The following is a 20,575-nucleotide window of genomic DNA, read 5'->3' on the forward strand; positions in this document are numbered from 1 at the left end:
TCGCACCCAGTTTTGAACCTATCAAAACTGACTGGTACTCGCGCAACGTGTACGTAAATTTTCTAGCTAAGGCCGGTGCTTTCTTTGAACCTTCTGGCTTAATTGCGCTATTGGACTTTTTTATTGGCCTTATGCTGTTAAGCAGAATTTCAGATTTCTTAATAACTGCACGTACCTGGTCGCCGTACTTTTCCTTTATGTACGGCGTATTTTTGGCCTCTGACTTGTACACTAGCAACTTTTTTTCATTGCTTTCAAATTCGTCGTTAATGGCCTTCATCCCGTTCTTAAAGATCTGCGGTCCATCGAGTGGGCCTGTGCCGCAGCCGAATTGTAAAGGCGCTCCACTTCGTTGCCAAAGATTCATTGGGTTTCAATAAATTTATTCACTTTTGGCATTTATTTTTTCTTTTTAATTTATTTTGCTTAAGTGTAAACCTCGCGATTTGTTTAAATTATTGTCACGAAAGTAAGAACTTGCTTAAATTTAAGCAATCGCGAATGTTTTACTTTTGAAACAAAAAACTTGCGTGAAAAAAATACACGGGGTCACCAAATGAAAATACGAAGTAAGGTAACGGCTCGGCGAAATGACGTACACAGCACGAGTTATGTTTTTGGACTGATCGGCCGAGAAGTTCGGCAGGTTTATTGAAAATTATATTATTATCTTAAACTACAATCTATTACAATGAGTGCCCTAAGCAATCAATATTGATTAGAACATATGTTTATACATCAATACTTATCAGTGCATATGCTTATACATGTTTAGGGTTACATTGTTTATGACGCTGGATATCGCGTCGTCTTCTTATTATAAGCAGGACTCTATTTACTTAGGTCAGCAGCATATCGGCAGCGACCGATTGTGAGCTGACGTTAGTGAAAAATTTATATCTTTAAGACTATAAGATTAAACACAACTTATTAATTTTAATTCATTTGTTTTTTTTATCAATCTTCTTTGAAAAATACGTCGGTTTACAAGAGTAAATAAATTTGATACCAAGCCCCACCTCGATTTAAGGATGTACGGATAAAAATTTGCCAAAAGAGCTACAGAGCGGCGTTGCATCATGACAGTAACATGCAAAATGTCGTAGCAACTACGCCACACGAAAGTTAATACTGTACGTGTGCAGGCAGCGCTGCGGCAGAGCAAATTTAAACGATACACAAAAACAGCCCTACATTTCAAACCAAATGTATTATTTACCGATATATGGACATCGTGATTCTATTTTTACATCCGTTACTTAACAAATAAGTAAAAGGGTATATTCAGGGCTGTTCCGAATTCAGAACGTTTTCAAGAAGTAAAAACGAAACGAAAACGAACGTTTTAGCATTTGCTGTTCCCAATTCCGACCGAAATGGGCTTGTTTTTACTTTTCGAACTCGGTTTCAAGAACGTTTCGATAGCAGTAAGTCATCGACCGTATCAGCTGTTTAACCAATGAAGAAATAGAAATTGCTTAAATAATATAAATAGCTAATTTAATTCTGCAAAATGCCGTCAATTATGGTTATTGGTTGCTTGCATTGTTGCAATACATCTTTTTGTCACCAGCTGATTACCTGGCTTGTGCATATCGACATGCATCAGAGTTGTCATGAATTCAATAAAAAAAACATTCAATCTTAAATTTTTCTCTTAAATCCGATTAGAATTACTTAAAACTATTTTTGAAAATTAATAATAAATATTTCATGTTAAATATAGCACATAGAATTGTTCGAATTTTATTTATCAATTGAAGTAGCTCTAGCAGCATTTGATTGCGAGAAGTTGAAGTACTGATGTTAAACTATTCTGAAAATGTTCAAGGTTATTTGAATTTTTAGTTTATTGTTTTAGGGAATTATTTTAATGCTTCTTGTAGCCTTTATATATGATTCCGCTCGCTCAACAGCACACGTTTTGAACACGACAGTTCTTGTCGATTTGCGGAATTCGGAACAGCAATCAACTCGATTTGCGGCAATTCCACTCGTTTTCGGAATTCGGAACAGGCCCGATTGTGTTCGTTGGAGTGTATGTAACAGGGAGAAGGAGGCATCTCCGATCCTAAAAAGCAAATAAATTCTTGATCAGCATCAACAGCCGAGTCAATATAACCATGTATGTTAGCGTGGAGTGAAAATGACTTTTTATTATTTTCGAAATCGCTGTATCATCAATGGAAAAAGCAAAAAAAATCAATTTATTTTAAGGTCATCCTGAGGTGGCACATCGACGATCTATTTTGAGAAATCAGTCAAAAATTCAAAAAATCCGACATAACTGTGATTTCATACCAAAAGATAGTTTTTAAAAAAAATATTATTTGTCTTAGTTAAACCTAACTGTTTGATTTCTAAAACCATGTCAACTGCTAAGATCGGTGCAAAAACATCGGAGTTACAGATTTTTTTAAAATACCAAAATTGATAAAAATTCGTTACATTTTAGGCGGGCCCTTTCTATTGGAATGTGTGCAATGCATGAAGAACGCACGTTATTTTTAGCAAATTTTCGAATGAATTTATTAGGTTGATTAATTTTGTAATATGGTTGTGAAAAGATTGTGAAATGGCCTGGCAGTGAATTAGGTGCAAGTAACGCCACGTCAGGATGACCTCAAAAAAAAAAACAAAATTGATTTTTAAGCACCGTATTTAAAAAAGTACAGGTGTCTATTAATGTTGCTTTAAGGAATATGTGCGTAACAGGCAGAAGGAGGCGTGGCAGACCCTATAAAGTATATATATTCTTGATCAGCATCAATAACCGAGTCGATATAGTACTATCCGTCTGTCCTGACGTCTGTATAAACACATAGATCTCAGAGACTTTAAGAGATAGAGACACCAAACTTGGTATGTACGTTGCTCTATATTGCAAGCAGATCAAGTTTGTTTCCGTCATAGGACCGATCGGGCGATAATCAAGTCTTAGTATTAAAAACTTTTTTTGTTTTTTGAGATGTCGTAACAAAACTTATAGAATATGCATTTAAGTTAGTCTTATACATCCTTACCGAAGTTGGTTCAAATCGGACCACTATGTCAAATAGCTGTCATAGGACCGATCGGGCGAAAATCAAGCCTTAGTATGAAAAACTTTTTTGCTTTTTGAGATATCGTAACAAAACTAATACAATATGTATCGGATTACTTTATCATATAGCTGTCATTGGATTGATCGGGCGAGAATCAAGTCTTAGTATGAAAAACTTTTTCTTTTATGAGATATCGTAAACAAACTGGCAGAATATGCTTTTAAGTTTGTTTTATACATCCTTACCAGTTCATATCGGCTTACTATATCATATAGCTTCTATTGATACAAGTAGTCGAAAATTGAATACAGCGCTCTGCAAGGGCGTCAAGTGAGCAAAATATTTTTGAATTTTTAGCAGTCTTAGCTTTCTCCATAGTAAGTACGGGGTCTCCGACAGTCGAAAATGCTCGACTGTAGCTCCGTCCATCTTGTTTTTTTTTTTTTCAGATATTGCTTTTATATCGTATCATCCATTGATGATGCAGCGATTTCGAAAATAAAAAAAAGTCCAGTTCACTCCACCCTAGTGTGTGTCTCTTCGTCTGTCCGTCTCAGAGCCGATAAGAGATAGGGAAAACAAATTGGGCACACAGATTTCTATACACCCCACTGAGATTACCGCCCTCCGCCCCCAGTTTTTAAAATAATACGTTTTTTTTTGTGGTAATTAACGTTATCTATTTTTGTCATCTATAATCACACTGAATCGCAGCAAGATCGGACAAGTAGAACAGCAGTAATGGCGAGTTAATGTTTTCAAAGCAATGCATATAAATTTCTTTAAGTACCTTTACATATATTGAAATAAGTAACGGGTATCCTATGGTCGGGATCTCGACTATAGCCTCTCCGACTAGTTTTTTTTTTCCGATTTAAGTCAATTCGGAATTTGAATATTAGGTCCGTTTCATATTCATAAGCCACTTTATTAAAAATTATGGGCATCATCGGAATCGGCTACTTCTTGAATTTACATATGTGATCTTTCACTACTTACACTAGGCAACAAATTTGACCTTTTTAGACCCAGTACTTAAAAAAAGTACAGGGGTCCATTGGGTTTGTTTTAACGAATATGTGCTTAACGGCGTGGCAGACCCTATAAAGTATATATATTCTTGATCAGCCTCATTAGCCAAATCGATATAGCAATGTTCGTCTGTCCGTCTGTCTGTCCGTCTGAATGAGCGCCTAGATCTCAGAGACTATAAGAGATAGAGACACCAAACTTGGTATGTAGGTTCCTCTATGTTGCAAGCAGATCAAGTTTGTTTCAAAATTCGGCCACGCCCCGTTTATCGCCCACAAATCGAAAAAAAAATTCGTATCCAAATTATAAGAGCAATTTAAAAGCTAGTGACACCAAATTTGGTATGTAGATTCCTCTATATTGCAGGCAGATCAAGTTTGTTTCTTTTTTCAATCGGACTACTATATCATATAGCGCCCATAGAAACAATCGGTCGAAAATCAAGTTTTACTATGAGAAACTTTTTTGTTTAATGAGATATCGTAACCAAACTGATACAATAAGCATATAACTTGGTTTTATATATTCTTTCCAAAGATAGTTCAAATCGGACCACTATATCATATAGCTGTCATAGGACCGATCGGGCGAAAATCAAGTCTTAGTATGAAAATTTTTTTAGTTTTATGAGATATCGTAACTAAACTTATAGAATATACATAAAACTTGGCTTTATAGCCTGTCCAAAGTTGGTTCAAATCGGACCACTCTATCAAACAGCTTATAGAATATGCATTTGGGTTAGTCTTATACATCCTTTCTGAAGCTGGTTTAAAAATGTCCACTATACCATATAGCTGTCATAGGACCGATCGGGCGAAAATTAAGTTTTAGTATGAAAAACTTTTTTGTTTAATGAGATATCGTAACCAAACGGATTGAATATGCATAAAACTTGGTTTTATTCAGCCTGTCTACAGTTGGTTCAAATCGGAGTACTATATCATATTGCTGTCATAGGACCGATCGGTATAAAAATCTTCTTTCCCTTATTAGTTTTTGGCATTGTAAGTACGGGGTCTCCGACAGTCGAGTATGCTCGATCCACTTTTTAGGATAGATATGGGGCCCCAAACGACGAATAACATTTTTGTTTTCTATGGCATTTGACATTATTACTCGAGAATGTCACAACCGAATTTCAAAAGCTTTACTTTTTTGAAAGCTAATAAATATATCTCTAATTAATTCACACACAATCCAAGATTTAATCCAGTGGTTTATGAGACATTAATCTTCGAATTAAGAAAATAATTTTTTTATGTTAATATTTTATCCCACAAAAAAAACCTCTACACGGGTAAAGTCTATGACGCAATTTCTAAAATTTCTGATATCAATTTTGTGACGAACAAAATTCAGTTTAATCTAAAATTATAAATAAAATATAAATTAATAAAAAAAGCGAAAATAGGCATTGTGCACTGTGAGCAAAAAGGGTGAGCTTCTTTGTACATAAAAATTACGTTTTGCGCAGTGCCGAATGCCTATTTTCGCTTTTTTTTTATTAATTTATATTTTTATTTATAATTTTAGATTAAACTGAATTTTGTTCGTCACATAATTGATATCAGAAATTTTGCTAGAAATTGCTTTCTTCACTAGACTTTACCTCGTAGAGGTTTTTGGGATATCAGAAATTTTGCAATTGCTTTTGCTTTTGACATTGTAACTTTATCATTAATGCAGGCAAATAGTAAAATATATAAATTTAGTTGTTCAACGTATTTCATATTTAAAAAAAAATTGTTCTTTAATTATAAAGAAAAACTAGGGGGCTCCGCCCCCTGCTCGCTTTGCTCGCGTTGCTACAGCCGAGCATACTTTACTGTCGGAGACCACGTACTTACTATGAAAAAATAAAGTTGTTCATACTAAGACTTGGATTTCGCCCGATCGGTGCTATGACAGCTATATGATATATTGGTTCGATTAGAGCCAACTTTGGTCAGAATATATAAGTCTAATTTTAATGCATATTCTATTAATTTGGTTACGATATCTCGTAAAACAAAAAAGTTTTTCATACCAAGACTTAATATTGGACCGATTGGCTATATGATATAGTGGTCCGATAAGAACTAACTTCGGTCAGGATTTTTAAAACTGACTTAAATGCAAATGCTATCAATTTGGTTAAAATATTTCACTAAACAAACAAGTTTATTTTGACCCGATCGGTCCTATGACAGCTATATGATATAGTAGTCCGATTTGAACCACCTTTGGTCAGGATATATAAAACCAATTTAAATGCATATTGTATCGGTTTAGTTGAGATATCTCATAAAACCAAAAAGTTTTTCGTACTAAAACGTGATTTTCGACCGATAGAAAAAGGTATTTATTCACTTAACAGGTAATATCTTCCAAACCCCTCGACCAAAATTTATGTTTAAATACCAAAAAACGCGAAATTGTACGTTTTACAACATAATAAAATTTAACAGAAATCGTTAGAGCCGTTTTGTCAAAAATCGCCAAAATGTAAGCTTAAAAACATTATATCACCTGAAAAATGTTACCTGAATACTTTTAAGGTACGCATAAAAGCCCTTAAACATACCTTTCCAATGATATATAGAACATATCTGTAGCTTCTATGGTTTGGAAACTGTTGGAGTTTCAATTTTAGCGGGATTTAGCGTTTTCCCGCTAAACTAGCGGTAAATTGAAAATGTCGTAAAACAAACATTTCTAGGTATTCAAAGAGGAATAAATCCCCATCATTACATCTTAGCTTTTCTAGCGCTTTGATACAAACAGACAAACAGACAAACAAAGAAACTAACTTTTCATTTCATTTTGAAAAGTCCACTAAAAATTTCAAATTTATTTATCTTTTGAACCAGTTAACGGATTTGGGTCATCAAGGTATCAATCGACGCGTATTTTTGATAAGAATTTAAAAAAAATAAATAATTTTACCAAAAAGCCCCAACGGCTCCACAAGCTGCGATCATACAAATTTTTCCCCTCCCACTTACACCCGCGTATCTCATTACCCAGGTGAATTAGAAAAAGTTTTAGTATGCCATTTTGTAAGTTAGGACTAAACCTTTCGATCGGTATATAACTCGATCTGATCGGACAGTCGTAGCAAATTTTCCAACTTAGCTGTATATATAGTTAGTCGCCTTTCGCACCCTTCGTGCTGCTTTCGTCACTAACGCGAACTGCCGTCCGCAGTGATATCTAGGGATGTTTTTGTCGATTTTTATTACATCTTTGTGGAGTGGCATGACCTTTAGTATGAAATTTTTTAGTGTTTTTTAAGATACCTTAACCAATCTCTCAGAATATCAATTATCTGTCTTACACATCTTAACCACATTTGGTTAAAATCAGATTACTATATCATATAGTTGCCGTAGGAGGGATCGGTTCAGAAACAGCCATTAGTATGAACACTTCTGCTGATTCTTAAGATAGATCATCCAATCTCGCAGATTGTGTGTCTGGTAATGTGTTATATATCCCTACAAAATTTGGTTCTAATCTGTTCACTATTCAATATAGCCGTCATAGAAACGATCAGTTGAAAATCCACCTTTAGTATGAAATCTTTTTTATTTCCTAAGATATTTAACTTAACTCACAAACTGTGGGATCTATGTTGTACTTTACATCTTCGAATCTGTCCACTTTATCATATAGTTGCCATAGGACCGAGCTGTCAAAAATGAAGTCTTAGTATAAACAACTTTTTTGTTTTTTGAGATAAAACTCAGTAATTGGGTATTTTTAATTGCCCTTTACATCCAAACTAAATTGGTAAAAATTGGACGACTACTTCTTATAGCTGCCATTGGAACAATCGATACGAACGGTCGATTAGCAACCTTTACTATGAAAAACTTTTTAATTTTTAAAGTTATCAGTACCAAACTTAGAAATTATTGAAATGTATTGCCTTATACAACTTGTCCAAATTTGGTTGGAATCGGACCATTATAACATATATTTTCCATAGGACCGATCAGTCGAAAATCAACCTTTGCGTAAAACTTGTTTTATTGTTTATATGCCAATTACTTAACCGTCTCGTCTAATTACTTAGCCAATTTTAATGACTCATATCTTAAACGACGCGTTTTTAATACAGCTATGTAAATTAAAAAGAAAAGAAAATGTAAAAACTTTTTCGACTTTTCCTAGGATTTTAAACAAAAAAAAAATCTAAAAAAAAAATGATTAAAAAAAACTTAATTTTCTTAATTCGAAAACTTAAACTTCTGGCTTAAATCTTAGACTTTCTATAAATGAATTATTATATAGTTATTAGCTTTTAGAAAAAGTAAAACTTTTGAAAATCGGTTTTGGCATTCTCGAGCAATGATGGCAAATTTGGGCGCACCTTTAACAAAAAGTACGAAAAAAAGCAAGATTTTTTAAAAATTCTACAAATAAAAAAATCTCACCACAGAAAAAAAAAATTTTGGTAAGACTCTATTAGTCTGGTCCAACTCCAAATCAAAAAAAAAAATAAAACCCCCAAATAGAGACCGATTTATAATCAATTTAGAAAAAAAAAATTGATTGGGGTCTCAACTAGTTTTTTTTCTTTCAAATCTTTGAAGTTTTTGCTTTGTGTCACTTTACAGCTCGTTTACCAACACTGATTTATACACACGGACAGAAGTAGCTTCTTTAACCTCTCTATAAACTTCATGCTAGAGGTGTTGGGGAGTGTTAATAAGTAGAGGACCTTAGACAAAAAATTTTTTTTTTTAAATCGCAGAATTTGTTGCTTGCGGAGCTTTATTTTCTCGGTTGAACACCCACATCATGAGCAAAAAAATCTTATAAATGCTTCTCCAGGGCTCTTCCAACTTCTTTTGGAATTGGAGCTTGGCCAAATATTGAATATAATTATCTTTTTTCATTATATTATTTTTCAATTGAGATTTTTCCAAATAAAACTCACAAATCCATTATGTACTTTTTAAACTGGCCATAAAATCGACAAGTCAAACAAAACTAGTGTTAATAAACGGTCCATAGTAGTGACAAGTTGCACAAAATAACAACAAAAATAGTGAATTTTGTATGGAAACTTCAAAGATTTAAAAAAAAAACTAGTGAAGACCCCAATCTAATATTTAGCTCGGTACCCAAAAAATGAGTACTAGAACCTATTAGATTCGTGACAATTATGGTACACTATTTTGAACACCTTTATCTCCGAGACTATAAAAGTTAGAGAAACCAAATTTGGTGAAAACACTCCGAGGGTGTTGACCCATATCAAGTTTATTTTAAAATTTGGCACGCCCACTTCCGCCCACGTAAATTAAATAGAATCGAATAACAAGAGCAGTTTTAAAGCTACAGTTGAGACTTGGCACACAGTATGAAAGGACGTGTACTAACGCATGCTGAAAATTTTATCGAGATCGGTTAGTAAACAGAGAATATATTTGAGGAAATATGATATATGGAGAACACATAATCACCTGGATCTCAGAGACTATAAGAGTTAGAGCTACCGAATTTGGTGACAATACTGCTATGTTGCAAATGCAGATCAAGTTTGCTTTAGAATTTAGCCACGCCTACCCCCACACCCAAATTTTTCTGCAATCGACAAAAAACTACAGTATCCAAATTCAAGGCCAATTTGATAGGTAGAGATTTCAAATTCAGCACACGTATAGATTACCATCTTTATGATATATGCTGAAAACTTCATTGCGATCGGATAATAAACAACGAATATATTAAGCAAATAAGTTTCGCCTTGCACTCCGTGGTACGCACAGTCTGGAGGGGTGGTGGTAACAGCAGGTACACATGTTATGTTAATGTTATAATATCATAACATAATTTCAGTTATACATGTTAATTATTTGTATCTTAATATACATTTCATCTGTTAACTCAATTGTTCATTAAATTATGCTAATCTATAAACGTTAAATCTATAAATGTTAAATTTGCATATATTTATGTATGTTTGATGGTTTTCGAGTGGGCTCGACTGTAGTCCTTTTATATATCACCGCGAGCGAAGCGAGCCGGGGTGGGCGAGCGTAGCGAGCAGGGGGCAAAGCCCCCATTGTTTTTGGCTAAATTCGTGTTAAATTGGTCTTTATTTGGGTTTTTTTTTTTTGATTTAGAGTTGGCCCAGACTAATAGACTTTTACCAAAATGTTTTTCGCCATATGGGGCCCCATACGTATTCAAAAAAGTGAGTTTGGCTCGTGTAACTTTTTAGCTGTTTCCTAGTGTAATTGTAATTCATTTGGTCAAACATTTTTTCAAGATATTAACGTCAACCATTTCTTATGTATTATGTATTTTTATTTTTAGGCGCTCTGGCATATGCTGAACTTGGCACTATGAATACCTCGTCTGGAGCGGAATGGGCCTATTTTATGGACGCCTATGGACCAGCACCGGCATTTCTTTTTTCATGGGTATCGACATTGGTGTTGAAGCCATCTCAAATGGCTATAATATGCTTATCGTTTGCACAGTATGCCGTGGAAGCTTTTGTCACGGAATGTGATCCACCTAGGGGTGTTGTTAAAATGGTTGCATTGGTTGCTATCGGTAAGGTATACCCTAAGTAAATCTCGGTCAAACATTAAACTATTGTTAGTTTTTTTTTACTCTCTCATCAGTCATGATTCTGTTCGTCAATTGCTATAGCGTTAATTTAGGTATGGCGGTACAGAATATATTCACGGCGGCCAAACTGGTGGCAGTGGTAATTGTTATTTGTGGCGGCGCTTGGAAATTGTTTCATGGCAATACACAGCACTTGTCGAATGCATTTAATGGGCCGATGCCAAATATTGGAGCTATTGCGACCGCATTTTATACAGGCCTTTGGGCCTACGATGGTTGGAATAACCTTAACTATGTTACAGAGGAGATTAAGAATCCCAGCAAAAACTTGCCGCGCTCTATTATGATTGGCATACCATTGGTTACTCTGTGCTATGCTCTGATCAACATCTCATATCTGGCTGCCATGTCGGAGCAAGAAATGATCGAATCCGAGGCAGTCGCAGTCACTTTTGGCAATCGTATTCTGGGCGCCCTTGCTTGGCTTATGCCACTAAGTGTCACTGTCAGCACATTTGGAAGTGCTAATGGTACTCTCTTTGCTGCAGGCCGGTAAGTTGCTTATTCTTCAGAATTTTAATATGACTTCAGCTTAACCTTTCTTATTGTAGTCTTTGTTTTGCGGCCAGTCGAGAGGGACATCTACTGGACATTTTGTCTTACGTACATGTGCGTCGGCTGACTCCGGCGCCTGGCCTCATATTCCATGTAAGTTTTATCTCTATATATGAAATACAAGGGGTATAAGTCCCGTTTAGTTCGTCAACCTCTGTCTCCCTACGCTCGCGGATATGAGAAACACTTTTTTATTTTTCTGCAGTAAACTGTATTAACAAATTTAACAAATACAAAAATTACCAGCGCAGGATTACGGGGACTGGTGAACGAAGCGAAGTGTTAATTTCAATCACCAAACATTTTAAATCTTTTCCTGAAATGGGACTTTGAGAAAAAAAATTAGATTTTTCGGAAAATTTTAAATTTGGCAGGAAAAACACAGATTTTGCGGTATAAATGGAAGATTTAGTGGGATATCTTAAAAACTAACAAAGTTTTTCATACAAAAGGAAAACTTCCCCGTAAACTTTTAATAAGATTCGAAATTTCACCAACAGTTTCACAAGTTTAAGTAATAAAACAATTTGGCACAAAATGCTTAATGAATTGAAACCCAAAATAGGCCAGAATAAAAAAAATAGATGATAAAACGTTATATTTAAAAGCGAATCAATCGAGTGCACTCGACAGTAGGATACCATGTGATCACGTGTTTAGAAGATGTTTGTCTCTACAAAGAGTTACTGGCTGTACAAGCAATTTGAGCCAAATTTCGTCAGAATGTACAGGTCCAGTCAAAAAAAAAACAAAAAAAAGTTAATCTGCGTATGCTATCCAGAACCCTACATACCGAATTTAAAGTTTCGAAAGGCGACTAGCAATATATACAGCTAATGTGGAAAATTTGCTATGACTGTCGGAACAGATCGAGTTACATACCGATCGAAAGGTTTACTCCTAACTTACAAAATGGCAGGGGTCGGAGCCCCTTCGTTCTCTTTATAATTAAAGAAAAGTATTTTTTTTAAATATGAAGGAAATTCAACAAATAAATTTACATACTTGATTTTAATTATTCTATTCTATTTTAATGATAGTTATAATATAATGTCAAAAACAATTTCTGGTATCCCACAAAAAAAACCTCTACGCGAGATAAAAGTCTAGTGACTAAAGCATAAACCAGCCCCAAAATTTCTGATATCCAATTTTGTGACGAAAAAAATTAAGTTGAATATAAAAATTTTAAATAAGTTCATTGGTTTGGTTGGGTTAGAGCGGTTTCGATTAAATCGGAAACACATAGGTCGGTGAAGGAGACATAATTCCCAAAAGGGTTTCAGTTCGATGACTGGGCAATTTTGTTATCTTACGTGGTGCTTTTGAGGAGATTTCGTCAGGCTGCTAAAGAGAGCGTTCCCAAAGTCTGGTATCTTCTGTTGCTCAGCGCTGTAAAGGAGCAGAAGAAGTGTTTCGAAGGTTTTTTTTCATTCTCATCCCGTCCTGCAAAAGTCGTTGTACGGAGCGTTGAGCTTTAAGGCATGAATACCAACTAGCCAGTGACCTGTTAGGGCAGGGACTACTATGGAACAGACATTCCTACTCAGACTGCATAATACGGTAAATTGAGTCTTGCCTACTTGGCGCCAGGTATGTTATTCTATACGACAGTTGGTTTTTGGTTATTTTGCCATCGTAAGTTGCTTTTCTTTGATGTAGAGGCTGTGAAGAATTATTTTACAAGTCACCAGAGGCATACATACAAGTATATTCTCCTTGTTTGGAAGGAGAGTTTGAGTCGTATCTACAAAGTTGCCCCAGACATCCTGACGCCAAGGTACCCAGATTGGACTTGATTGTGGTCGCTTTTATTAATTTGATAGCTGCTTGGCGTCCGCTGTATATATTTATGCTACTTGTTGTGCTTTTTCATAAAAGTTAGGGCTTGCCTGGATAGGAGTTGTCGCATGCTCAATTGGCATGCAGTAGTCTGTTTTGGTCGGGATGGATGAGTTATCTTATAGAATGGACGAGAGCACCGTCAAGTGAACACACCAGAAATTTTAGTCTGTGCACCTAATAGCTGCTAGTAGTCTGTCTATAATTCGCACAGCATTTTGATGACTACTTTGTTTCATAAATGTGGAAACACGACCTCCTCTGGGGAGCATCTCTATTGCCGAGCCTGGTAAGAGTCGAAGAGCCGATATGTACGTTACAACCCTGCATGTGAGTATCTGGCCTATTAGCCCTAGACGGCCCTCGACCCTCAGATGTGTAAGACGTTGAAAACACTTTAAATTTCAACAAAAGCAATGAGAGTGTATTCTTCGTGTAAAAGGAATTTATTTTCATTGTGGACACGACGGACTGTAGAGCCGATTCGGTGGATCTACCTTTCTTGCATGCCTGTTTAGAGTTAGACACATATCGGGAGGAAATTGAGGCCCTTAAATGAAGTCTCTTAGAGTTGTGTGGGAGACCTTACTGGCTTTGAGTATGAAATCTTTTTTAGGGATCCGCATTTAAAGTCTGGTTGTCACTTGTCTTGTAAGGGGTACAACCTGGAAAGGCTTTGTTTAAGAGGTCTTTTTTTTATTCCATGTTTATGTCCAAGAGAAGGGTCTGATTAGAATATAACCCTCCGTAGCCTAGCTGTGTCTGAAGTTGACTCAATTTCAGAACAGACTCAATTTTAGAACAAAAAGAGCTCCATTAGGTGCTCTTCGCCTGCCGCGTTGCCTTTTTGAATATGGCTTGACTAAGTTTATAATTTTACCAAGATTGTACTGCGTTCGAATGCTCGACCTTATTTAATAGAGCTCTTACGTAGATTGCTTGGATTTGAAATCCACCAAAGTGGTTTGTTTCGGCCTTTGGGCCTACTTATAGGGCATGCTGCCTTGCAAGCCGAATTGCATGCGTTTGTAAAGGTTTTTTTCAGTTGATCTAAGTGGTTAAAGGAGTGAGTTCCCTCTGACTCCACTTTTGAAATGTAGCTCTCAAGGAGGATGAGATATTTAATTTGTCTTTTTGAGATTCATGAATTGAACGTGCTTTGTGTGTTTATAATTAAGTAAAAAGTTGATTTTTCTGTGGCGAGAGAATGAATGCTCGTCTGAAACTTTAGAATCTATGGTTAGATCGTATAACAACTGAAACTCGAGTATCAAGTCAATGGCTTCTTTTCTGTTTTTGATAATAAAGGTGATGTATCATAATTCAGTGCCTTCAAGGTCATAGGACAATATTTTGAGATTTTGTAATAAATTTAGGAGAGCAAATAAAAAAATTTTGAAAAAATTGCCCCGAATACTTTTTTCCCGGGCCCTAAATTGGCTATAAATACTCACTGACTGACTGAGCATTGTACAGGCCAAACGGCTTGACGTGCGACCTTAACACTTGGCCACAATAAACTTAATATAAAGGTGAAAAGAAGGAAAAGTTTCAAAAACATGACAAAGAAGCTTATTCAAGAAAAATATAGAAATTGGTACTCTTCTCACCCTTTAACCCCCCTAGTTTATAATTATAATTTTTATATCTATATATATAAATCTCTTTGTTCAACTGACTGACTGACCTTGCATTGTACAGCCCAAGCGGTTTGTCGTACAAGTTTGAAATTTGGGGACAATATACCTTATAGTCAATTTACACTGAGGCCAGTAAGCAAAAAGCCTTAGCTTACGGCGAAAGTCGTTTACACTGATGAAAAGGCCGATATTTTGAAGTCCAATTGTCAAATTGTAAATTGCTCATTACTAAATTTATTATAAATTTTACATAAAGTTTTTATTTAAATATATATAACGGATCCATCATGTATGTCCGACGACTAGTTGAATGCATAATTGAATTAATGAGGAATTGATACAAAAAATATTTCAAATATTAACTGGCCTTTTTCTGTGGTGGTAATTCGATTTTTAAACAATTTTTAGCCAGGGCTGCCAACTTTTGTCAAAAAAATCGTCGATAATGATACAGTCGCCTAAAAGCCTTTACATTTGAACCTAACCGTCCAATTTTATTATGGTAAAGGGCTCTATACCGGCTTTTTTTTGGTTACGGCGTCATACCAGTCTCAGTGTAAAAAGACTATAAGATAATTTCATAATTTCATAGGACGTCGTTTTGAAAAATTCTACCTGCAAGTGCTTCAAATTCAGGGTCAAAGTAAGCATTATTTTTCAATTTACATATAGCAGTGTTTGGTTAGCCAGCGGGTTCAATACCTAGGTAGTGCACAGGATGGTGTCGTAGACTCACGCGCACGGGATAGCGGGTTCAAACCCAGTTTAGACTAAGCAGGATTTTATATTTATCAGAACCCGTAATTAAAAAAAAGGACAGGGGTCTATTTCGTTTGTTTAAACGAATATGTGCGTAACAGAAGGAGGCGTGGCAGACCCCTTAAATTTTATATATTTTTGAATAACATCAATAGCCGAGTCGATATAGGAATGTCCGTCTGTCCTGACGTTCTGACGTCTGTATGAACACATAGATCTCAGAGACTATAAGAGCTAGAGACACCAAACTTGGTATGTAGGTTCCACTACATTGCAAGCAGATTTGATTTATGAGATATCATAACCAAACTTATAGAATATGCATTTAAGTTAGTCTTATACATCCTTACCGAAGCTGGTTCAAATCGGACTAGTATATCATATAGCTGTCATAGGACCGATCGGGCGAAAATGAAGTCTTATGGTGCGTTCTCACTGCTTCATAATGTGATATCATAGCTTTGACGTTTAGCGATATCTGTCAAAAGTGCTCACATTGGCGTCACAAAAATTGTGCGTCACACTGTTGTGAGATGCAAAATTCGAGCCTCCAATGTCAACACTACTAGCTATTGTGACAGAGCTTCGCAAAACGTCGCAAAACCTCCTAATCGAACACAATGTTCACAAAAGTGAACATTGAACAAGCTCATGAGAAAAAACAAGTTCCACAAAATGAATAAAAACAAACAATTGCAATTGCACACATTTGTTTTATGCGAATAAATTCTACATCCAAAACCATCGTAAGACTTATTGAAGCCGTGGAAGATTTGGCATGCCTAAACAATGAGTCCAGTCCAAACTATAAGAATCGCGATTCACAGTAGGCCAAGAATGCGTCTACAAAAGGACGCAGTTGACAAAACAACAGCTTGCGAATCACATAGTAATATCATTGTTTTTAATTTTCATTTATTCTTTGTCAGGAATCCGAGCTTGGATTTTTACGAGATCGTGTCTTTTCTTCGGCTCATTTTCATCCTCATCCCAAAAACAGCACGTGCCACTACCTCTGGCTAATATCGAGAATCCATTCCTTCGACAAAATAATTAGGGTTTTCACTTGACAGTGGCGGCATGGCAGTAAGCACATGTGCCAGACGTCACAACAACAACTTGTACTGAAAAATTTCCTGCTAGACCCAGACCCTTGACTACGAAAAGTCAGGCACATATGCCCATGTAAAGATGATAAGAAACACGATTAAATTCATATTTTAGTGTGAAAGTTTTGACAACACTTGTTTAGTGACGTCACAACACAAAAGCATTTGTTTGATTGCATGAAAATTTAAAAATGCAGCCGACAAATTATTTTGCAAGTTTCAAAAAATGAACGGTATTTTCATATTTTATAAATATAGATCTTTAACTCTAGCATCTAGACTACCAGGAAGCTCAAACTTGTTCAAACCAAATTATAAAACTGATATACAAATTCCTGGGCAGGACTGAAATGTAAAGGGATTCGCTCGATTTCAGTAATGCACACGTGCCCGCTGCTATGCTGCCACTCTGAAGTGGCCTTAATGATAAAAAATACACGAAATCACAAAAAAGGAGCATATTTACCTATTTTAAAATGCGTGAATAAAAAAAAACATACAAAAATAATTCCCATTTGTTTCTATAAATTAAATTTATCGATATAAATGAAGAAAAGTCAAAAGTCACAATGTGAAGAAAACCCGACTTGCTCGATGTGCTTGTCACAATAGGATTGGATTCATTCGAACTACTTCAACTGAAACAGCTGTTCTAATAATTTGTATCAAAATAGCGAGAGCCTCGGTCCCATTAGCTGCAATCATTAAAATTGTTGCCCTCCCACTCACACCCTCTTATCTCTTGACCCAGGTGAGTTAGAAAAAGTTTTAGTATGTCCTTCTGTAAGGACTAAACCTTTCGATTGGTATATAACTTGATCTGATCGGACAGTCATAGCAAATTTTCGATATAAGCTGTATATATTGCTAGTCGCCTTTTGCACCCTTCGTGCTGCTTTCGTCACTTGTGCGAACTGCCGCAGTGATACGTCAACACTGTATAAATTTCGTTTACTGCAGCTGAAATACATTCCATTGCACATAATTTTGATCTTTTATTTATTTATTATACCCTGAGCCCATTGAAAATGGTCAAAAAAGGGTATAATGTGTTTGGCAGAATGTATGTAACAGGCAGAAGGAGGGGTGGCAGACCCCATAAAGTATATATATTCTTGATTAAGATCAACAGCCGAGTCGATCTACCCCTGTCCGTCTGTCTGTCCGTCTGTTTGAACGCGTCGATCTCAGATACTGTAAGTGCTAGAGACTTAAAATTTGGAATGCAGGTTTGTTAATACCATACACAAATGGCACAAAACGATTTACAGGCGCAATTTATGACATAGCACTCCCTAACTGAACAATCAGTATTAAACGTCCCTGAAAATTTCAAAGCGATTGACCCATAAATAGAGAAGTTATTTCGGAATTTACATTTAATTAAAAAATTACATTTGCATGGCAAATCAAACGTGCGAGCGAGACAGCATGTATACGTTTGTATGCAAGGCGCGCACAAACACAGTAAGAAATAGTACCCATTTTCTTTTGGGTTTCGATTTCAAGTACTATATGACCTAGAGACTTCAAATTTGTGATGTAGGAACCTACATACGCAGGTCAAGTTTGTTTCCAATTTTAGGTGCCACGCCCCCTTCGCCCACAAATTGCACAAAACGATTTACAGGCGCAATTTTTGACATAGCACTCCCTTACTGAACAATCACTTGAGAAGTATGCGTATTAAACGACCCTGAAAATTTCAAAGCAATTGACCCATAAATAGAGAAGTTATTTCGGAATTTACATTTAATTCAATAATTACATTTGCATGGCAAATCAAACGTGCGAGCGAGTCAGCATGTATACGTTTGTATGCAAGGCGCGCAAAAAGACAGTACGAATTAGTACCCATTTTTTTTTTTTGGTACCAAATAAGAATCGAGCGATAAGCAAAAATATTATCGTTATCATGTTATGAAAATGTTAATGTATAATTTATGTATATACAAATAAACAATTTGATTAAAATATAATTGTGTTAATATATAAATATGTATTTTTGCATGGCAAAACTCAGCAGAAGCTGATAGCTATGCATGAAATTGCATAAGAGAAAAAGCGATAATTTTGCAGCACTACTTTTGCATCTTTGCCGAGCACTGAAAGCTGCAAACAATAATTTTAATTACTTATATTTTCGATTTCTTACATAGATATATAATAAGTATCTGCTTATTATCATTTGTAAAAAAAAAACTTTACATTTTCCGCTTTAAAAATCTCATAAAATTATACATTGTCATTTATTTCAAATTTCGCGCGCACTGCAGCAGCCTTTGGCAGGCTCGAATGTGTTGCGTGAGAGGGAGAGAGTGAGTGAGGAAATTGGGTGCTGCCAAAATGCAGGCTGAGCAAAGTTGTAGTCTTGACGCACTCTACATCGATTGCCAAATTATTATCAATTTATAATTAATTTTAATTACGTTTAATATAATACCGAGTGATATATTAGTTCAGTGGGGCATTATAAACATAGTGATAAACAGTGATAAACATAGTGATTTAAGAAAACCGAAAGTTGTTCATAGTTTCGCGTGTGTAATTTGTATACCCTGAGCCCATTGAAAATGGGCAACAATCAACTTTTATAAAAGAGTACATGGGCTCAGGGTATCCTACTGTCGAGCGTGCTCGACTGTAGCCGCACCTCACCGCGAGCGAAGCAAGCCGGGGGTAGGCGGGCGAAGCAAGCAGGGGGCATACTGTGATCGGATGTCAGAAACAACAAATTTGTGTGGTGCCCGGGGCACAGAATATTTCATAGAAATTAATTGAGAGTCCGAATTTTCGGATGGTCCAAATAAACAAGTGTCCTAATTATTGAAATAGTACAGTAATTTATATATGCGTTACAAAGTTTTAAGAAAGATATAAAAAGCGCTTTTCTTTTTTTCGCTTCAATTTCGCGAGCGATGGGAGCAGGGCTCCGCCCCTGCCCAAGTATAAATATAAATTTTTTATCAGCAAGCTTACGGTGCATTCAAACTTGGCAAATTTTAAGTCTAAGCTGTATATTACATGATTTACTGTCTTTTTACCCTGTTTTTTTACAGTCTTTAATTGCTTCAGCCATGGTGCTTCATGGCACAATTGATTCACTGATTGACTTCTTCAGCTTCACCGCATGGATATTCTATGGTGGCGCCATGTTGGCCCTTATCGTTATGCGGTACACCAAACCCAACTATCCACGACCATACAAGGTGCCAATTATCATTCCCGTTGTGGTCTTGGTCATATCTGTGTACCTCGTTGCTGCGCCTATCTTTGAAACGCCGCGCATTGAATATTTGTATGCACTGCTTTTCATCTTTGCAGGCCTCATATTTTACGTACCTTTTGTAAAACTGGGCATGACACCGCGCTTTATGAGTAAGTCCTTACAGAAATTTACTATAATCCTCATAACTCTTTATTATTATAAATTCTTTTTGTGTAATTGTAGACAAGGTCACACTGTTCTTTCAGTTGCTGCTGGAGGTTGTGCCAACATCATCGATGGCCATGTTTGAATAGTCGCGATCATGTGCTTCAATCTAAAATCTATAAAATTGCTTTAAATCATAGGTTCCCAAGCCATTGTTCTACTGGCTCCCTTGTTATTGTAATTAATCTTTGGTATAAGAAGAACAGTTGCCATATACATGTATTGCTCTCAACATTGGCAAACCGAAATATAAAAACAATTCTGTGCTTTTTCTCTCATTCTCTTCATTCACAGCCTATGGCGACGAACTCAGCAATAACACTATAACAGGGTTTGTTATTACGCGCGCGCCGCTCCGCTTATCCGAATGTAATTTGGAAATCAATTTTTGTTTTAGTTTTACTTTTGTTTAACATTTTTAAAATGTAAGGCTTTTTTTTCAGTGCAACGAAAAACAACTGATCACGTCAATGTATTTGTGTTTTTATTAAGGCTGCAAACCGGTTCTGAACCGAACCCCGTAGAACC

General features: G+C 35.9%; 1 protein-coding gene across 1 annotated transcript in view; it reads left to right on the forward strand.

The window, feature by feature from the left end:
* Positions 1-20,319, forward strand: part of LOC117794181 (b(0,+)-type amino acid transporter 1) — a 90,888-nt gene extending 70,569 nt beyond the window's left edge. Inside the window, exons 5-9 of the mRNA XM_034634700.1 lie at positions 10,389-10,631; positions 10,703-11,201; positions 11,261-11,357; positions 19,674-19,992; positions 20,066-20,319. Coding sequence (XP_034490591.1) covers positions 10,389-10,631; positions 10,703-11,201; positions 11,261-11,357; positions 19,674-19,992; positions 20,066-20,136 — 1,229 coding nt within the window. The 3' untranslated portion in view covers positions 20,137-20,319. The remainder of the gene's footprint in view (positions 1-10,388; positions 10,632-10,702; positions 11,202-11,260; positions 11,358-19,673; positions 19,993-20,065) is intronic.
* Positions 20,320-20,575: the final 256 nt, after the last annotated feature.

The sequence above is a fragment of the Drosophila innubila genome, chromosome X (genome assembly GCF_004354385.1).
Source record: "Drosophila innubila isolate TH190305 chromosome X, UK_Dinn_1.0, whole genome shotgun sequence".
NCBI classification, from domain to species: Eukaryota; Metazoa; Arthropoda; class Insecta; order Diptera; family Drosophilidae; genus Drosophila; species Drosophila innubila.